The sequence below is a fragment of the Pongo pygmaeus genome, chromosome 22, assembly GCF_028885625.2.
Source record: "Pongo pygmaeus isolate AG05252 chromosome 22, NHGRI_mPonPyg2-v2.0_pri, whole genome shotgun sequence".
NCBI lineage: Eukaryota > Metazoa > Chordata > Mammalia > Primates > Hominidae > Pongo > Pongo pygmaeus.
Window position 1 is genome coordinate 23,271,049 of NC_072395.2, and position 6,416 is coordinate 23,277,464.

General features: G+C 35.3%; 1 protein-coding gene across 1 annotated transcript; it reads right to left on the reverse strand.

The window, feature by feature from the left end:
• Positions 1-5,527: 5,527 nt before the first annotated feature.
• On the reverse strand, positions 5,528-6,416 carry LOC134738936 (HEAT repeat-containing protein 5B-like). The gene is made up of 2 exons (XM_063659617.1): positions 6,272-6,416; positions 5,528-5,769 (listed from the first exon to the last, which is right to left on the reverse strand). The coding sequence occupies exons 1-2, from the start codon at positions 6,345-6,347 to the stop codon at positions 5,528-5,530; spliced, it is 318 nt and encodes a 105-aa protein (XP_063515687.1). The 5' UTR covers positions 6,348-6,416.

The following is a 6,416-nucleotide window of genomic DNA, read 5'->3' on the forward strand; positions in this document are numbered from 1 at the left end:
GTAAGCCAAATAAGCTTCTTGTCTTTGTAAATCACTTGGCCTCAGGTATTAATCTATACCAATGTAAAATAGACTAATACACTGCCCAAAGCAATATACAGAGTCCATGCAATTTATATCAAGTAACTAATATAATTGATTACATATTTTTAAAAATCCTAAAATTCATACAGAACCAAAAAAGAGTCTGAATAGCAAAAGCAATCTTAAGCAAAAAGAACAAAGCTGGAAGTTCCATATTCTCTGACTTCAAATTACACAACACAAATATAATAAGAGAGGCAGCATGGTAGTGGTAGAAAAAAATCAAGAACCCAGACATGTAGCCAAATATCTACAACCAACAGTTCTTTGACAAAACTGACAAAAATATACACTGGAGAAACAACCCTCTGTTCAATAAGTAGTGCTGGGAGAATTAGATAGCCTTATGTAGAAGAATAAAATGAGACTTCGATATCATCACAGACACAAATTAACTGAATATGGATTCAATGTTTAAATTTATAAACTCATAAAAATGCTTGAAGAAAATCTAAAAAAAATCCTCTAGACATTCGCGTAAGCAAATAAAATATGACTAAGACTGACTTCAAAAGCAAATGCAATGAAAACAAAATTAGACAAACAGGATTAATTGAAACAAAGATTGTCTGCACAGCAAAAGAAATAACCAACATGGTGAAAAGACAACCTGTGAACAGTAAAAAAAAAATTGCAGTCTATTCATCAAAGGACTAACACATAGAATCTACAAGGAACTCAAATAAGTCAACAAGAAATAACAAATAACTTCATTAAAGAGTGAGCAAAAACCAGACATTTCTCAAAAGAAGACACAGACGTGGCCAAAACAAATAAGAAAACATACTCAGCATCACAAATCATCTGATAAATGTAAATTACAAACAACATGATATAGCATCTTCCACGAGTCACAATGGCTGTTATTACAAATAAAAAACAGCAGGTGTTTGCAGAGAAGCATAGGAAAAATAATGCTTTTTATATGCTTGGTGAAAATATAAATTAGTACAACCTCTATGAAATACAATACAGAAGTTTCTCAAAGAACTAATATTAGAATTACCATTTGACCCAGTAATCCCTCCCAGTGGGTATATTCCTCCCAAACTTTTATATCAGAAAAAGTCTCCTGCATTCCTATTTTTACTGCAACACTATTTTCAATAGAAAAGTCAAGTAATCTAAGTGTCAATCAGTGGATGATTAGATAGATAAAATATGATAGATGTAAATTGTGGAATACTATGCAGCCATAAAAATTGAAATTGTGTCTTTCACAGCAACATGAATAGAGTTGTAGGACATTAGCCTAAATAAAATAACTCAAAAAGATCTTCTCTTTTATAATTGGAAAGTAAACAATGGGTACACATATACATAGATAAAAAAACAATAGGCACTGGGAACTGCAAAAGAGGGCACGGTGAGAGGAATGTGAGGGTTAAAAAATCACCTACTGGTTCCAATGTTCACTAGTGGGCGATAGTTACACCAGAAGCCCAAACCTCACCTTTATGAAATATATTCATGTTACAAAATTGCACAGGTACACCCTGATTCTACTGAAAAAAAAAAAACAGAAATAAAACATGAACAGAACTGTTAGACTGCTAGCTAGATTTATCAACAAACAAGAAAAATGCAAAATGAGCAATTCTCTGTTTTGGAACCCTTTCTCATTTTCTGGTACGATTAGAAATTGTAGACTAATCCCTATATTCTCTTCTGAAGCCCTAGCATTAGCCATTTCTCAAAGACATGCTGGTCCCTTTTTTTTTTTTTTTTTTTTGAGACAGGGTCCAGGCTCACTGCAACCTCCACCTCCTGGGTTCAAGCGATTCTCCTGTCTCAGCCTCCCAAGTAGCTGGGATTACAGGCATGCGCCACTATGCCTGGCTAATTTTTGTATTTTTAGTAGAGACGGGGTTTCGCTATGTGGGCCAGGCTGGTCTCAAACTCCTGACCTCAAATGATCTGCCCACCTCAGCCTCCTAAAGTGCTGGAATTACAGGTGTTAGCCACCGCACCCGGTCACTGGTTTCCTTTATAGAAGAATAGTATTAAAAACTCAAATCTTGATTCTGGGTGTATTTTTTGTTAATGTGCACTCATTTCTTGTAGAAATTCTCAGGTAAAAAATCTAGGAAGTATGTGTTGTGTATTAACCCATATATACACACACATCTAAACTATTTTTATCTAATATATGTATCTATATTATGCTAAACTTGCAAATAAAATGACATGTCCACTCTAAGTTAATACCACATGAATGTTTATCACATTCCTTCTATGCCTGTCACTAACCTTGCATTCCAACAATGAGGAACCCCATTTCCCCACACACCATCCATTCTCTTTGTAGTCCAATTCCAAGATTCCTGTGGAGTGTAACCAGATGTGTAAGTTGTGCTCTTTTGTGGAAGGAACATCATCAATTGCGGTATAATGCTGATGTGCAGTTTCTTTTTTCTTTAATCTTATTGCCAACACCATTTCTGAATCTACTTAGTACCTCTTTTGAATTCATACATTTGTAATGGAATTAGATATTTTCTATATTATCTGCATTCCATCCTGGAATTCCTAATCACCTATTTTTTAAAAAATTTCTTTTGAAGTAAGATTGTATTAGTCAGGGTTCCCTAGAGGGGCAGAACAAACAGGATATATATACACACACAGGATACACACACATACACACACACACGGAGTTTATTAAGGAGTATTAACTCGTATGATCACAAGGTCCCACAACAGGACATCTGCAAGCTGAGGAGCATGGAAGGCAGTCCGAGTTCCAAAGCTGAAGAACTTGGAGTCCCATGTTCGAGATGAGGAAGCATCCAGCATGGGAGAAAGATGTAGGCTGGAAGGCTAAGCCAGTCTAATCTTTTCATGTTCTTCTGTTTTTTTTGTTTTTTTTTTCCCTCTGGCCACACTGGCAGCTAATTAGATTGTACCACCCAGATTAAGAGTGTGTCTCCCTTTTTCAGCCCACTGGCTCAAAGGTGAATCTCCTTTGGCAACACCCTCACAGACCCAACCGGGATCAATACTTTGCACCCTTCAATCTAATCAAGTTGACACTCAGTATTTAGCATTACAAGTCCACCGCGTCAACTTGAAACCATACACATCTCCTGAGATTATATATAATCTTCAAATAAAGACAATAATAAAGTCATAATTACACTTAATATAATACAACTTTATTCGTACAACTGGAAATGCATCAATCCCCAATCCAAATGCTATTACATATGGTCCACTCCCTCAAGGACACAGCCAGGATCATCCTATGACTTGGTGTCTAGAAGACTCATGCACTTTTAATTTTGCCTCCAATATTAGACTCCACTTTATCACATGCAGACACCGCAGAATATTTTAAGACATTGATGTCTTATGCCGAAAAATTCAACAGTACATAAAATTGCCTTCCCACCACAGCCAGTGGTTACTACTGAACAAGGATCTGCCATCCCCTAAGGAGGTGCTATAGTGGATGGTGTGCACTATTAGTAGCTATGGAAATTGGTCCATTGTGGCAAATGACAGCATCTTTCTTTTATAACATTAAGCCGTATTATATTGTATACACACACCGCATTGTCTTTATTCATTTGTCTATGTGCTGACCATCAGATAGTTTCCATATCTTGGCTGTTATTAATAGTGTTTCAATAAACATAGGATACAGATATCTTTACAAGGTGGTAATTTCATCTACTTGGGTATACTCCCAGAAACAGGATTTCTGGTCATATAAAATCTCCAGTTTTAATTAATTTAGGAGGCTTTATATTGCTTTCCATAATTGTGGAAATGTAGAATTGTATAGCCATTATGAAAAACAGTTTTGGTTTTGAGTTATGATCCATAAGCAGTGTTTGCTTATGCCTCTCAATGAGAGTTTCTACTAAATATGATGGAAGGCCAGGAAGGATTCTCCCTTAAAGCTTGGATGGATTATGAATTTACCTCTTATTTCCTAAAAGCAAAACACTGGAAGCATACATGATGGAGGCTGTTGGCAGGTTTCAGGATGATCTCATAAGAGGAGAATCTGTTGGATAAAAATGTTGGGTTTTCAGTCATAGACACATCTACGCTCAATATGAAATGATGAAGTCAAGTGAGGATCTAGAACATGTTCACTTGAAGCAACAGCATATTCTCAAAGGAACTTATTGCTGCATCACAAGGGCGATGAACTTCTGAAACCAGTAAAGTGTGAGTGCACAGTAAGTGATAAAGTTATCATGTTTACATGAAGTTTCTTTAATGTGCCAAGGGCTGGTACAGATTAATCTTACGCAAATATATGCAATATGTTTTTGCATGCATAGATATCTAGAGGATAATCCTCTTAGCAAAACTTCTTCAGGTTACAGAAATCTGTGTAAGTTGTAGATCTCATAGGGAACTTTCTCTTTATAAATACTGGTCTGTTTTTCAAGTCAGGAAAAATTATCTCTGTTGGAGTAGGCTTCCAATTGTGTAGACTTCTGAATTGCTTCTTGAGTTGTAACAAATGAACCAAAAAATTTGACTAACTGGAGTTTCATGGCTGTGTTTCGAACTCCTGACCTCAAGTGATCCACCTGCCTCAGCCTCCCAAAGTGCTGGGAGGTAATTACAGGCATGAGCCACCGCACCCAGCCTGTCTGTTTTAAAAATATGTATGTGAGCTCTGCTGCTTCTTATACACAATGAAATAACCCAAAAGGCATTTTCAATTCATAGATGTCAATATTGTTAACACATACAATTTGTCTTCAGATATTTAAAAAATGACTGAGTGATGAAGAGACAACAAACTATAGGATAAGGAATCTGTTACTCTATCACCTCTAAATTTCTCTGGGTCTCTTCAACTATGAAATGAAGTTACTGGGTCTGATGGTCTCTTTGTAAATTCCCTATAATGTCAGATTCAGGGGATACATGGTATAAAAAGTTTACGAAAGATAAAAAATAATGAGATAAAAATTGTTTCCATAATAAACAATTTTCACCTTTTCAAAAATACCTAATAGGACTTCTGAAATTTGAGAGTTTGAAATCTACCAGGGCATTCCTGAATTCTGATACTCTCCATGGCTGGGGACGGCAAAGCTCACTTTATTTATATGCCTTAAAATTTTACCATTTCCTTTCCGCTGAAATGCTAAAATCCAGGACAATGTACTGAGAAAACCTAAGTAACTGCCATCATTATCCTTTGGGCAAATGATTAAATAGACAGACACACAGATCAATCTATCTTGTGGACCACCTTCTTCAACTTATCTTCCCAATAGGAATCAGAAGATGAATAGTATGCAGAGGGGACAGAAAACTAAGATGAAAGACAAGACAACTTACATAAATAAATGGCATATTCTAAAGCACGCTATATCCGTCGCAGTAAAATACCTCATAGCAGTAAAATATCTCAAGCTGTAAAAATGCTTTGGGGAAAAGAAGTGCTGATTTTAAATTTACTTGTAGGGTTTCAAAGTTTAGCAGAACATGCCAAGGCAAGATCAAAGTGAGCCTGGTCTGCATTCTCACACAAATTGATGATTCGACACAGGCAATCGGCAGCAAATACTCGAGTGGCCCAGCGAGGGGCCACAAAGGGCTTTGATTTATCTTCTTCACCTAACGTGGTAAACATGGTATCATCATCCATCTCATCTTTCTTTTCAGTTTCTTCATCTTTTCCACTACTTAAGATAGTTGCAGTACTCATATCTGTAACAAGAATAAGGAATATTATGACAACTTCACATAAGCAAAAATGATCCTTTAAAAACAGTTATTAATATTAAAATTTTTTTAATTTTAAAAAAAGACTAAATTCTTACTTGCTGGAAAACAGTAAAACTAGCAGAATTTTTTTTAAACAATCAAAAGCCAGGGAAAAGATAACATAAATATGTAAACTACATTTACATATTTCAATAGTTTTACAGACTATGTCATACTCTAGAGTAACCTGGGATTTTTATACATGAAAATTTAGTTTGAACATCCAAAAAATTTTGAAATACATTCTCCCAACAATATAAAAAAGCTCATTTGTTTATAACATAATTTAACTTTCAACATTTTGACAGGGATTTGTAGATCAAAAGTTATTACTTTTAAATATAAGCTCAAATTTACATGTGTGTATCTTTATACGTATATCTATATGTATATATCAGAAGTAAAACAATTTCCATTATTTTAAGAACACACATTAAATACTTACCACTAGAAGCTGCCAGGACATCTTTACAAAGCATTAGCCAATGAGAAAGTTTTTCTACTGCCAGCGAAGAAAGCATATGTCCCAAAGTGTCATGAATATCAGAACATAATTTTCTGTTTCCCGGTCTAGCATTCCAAAAAGAAGT

What these genes read in the sequence shown, in the direction of transcription:
- LOC134738936 (XM_063659617.1), bottom strand. Translation starts at nt 6,347, where the DNA reads ATGCTTTCTTCGCTGGCAGTAGAAAAACTTTCTCATTGGCTAATGCTT. An exon ending in TGTCCTGGCAGCTTCTAGTG is followed by an intron (nt 5,770 to 6,271) that starts GTAAGTATTTAA and finishes TTCTTGTTACAG; the next exon opens with ATATGAGTACTGCAACTATC.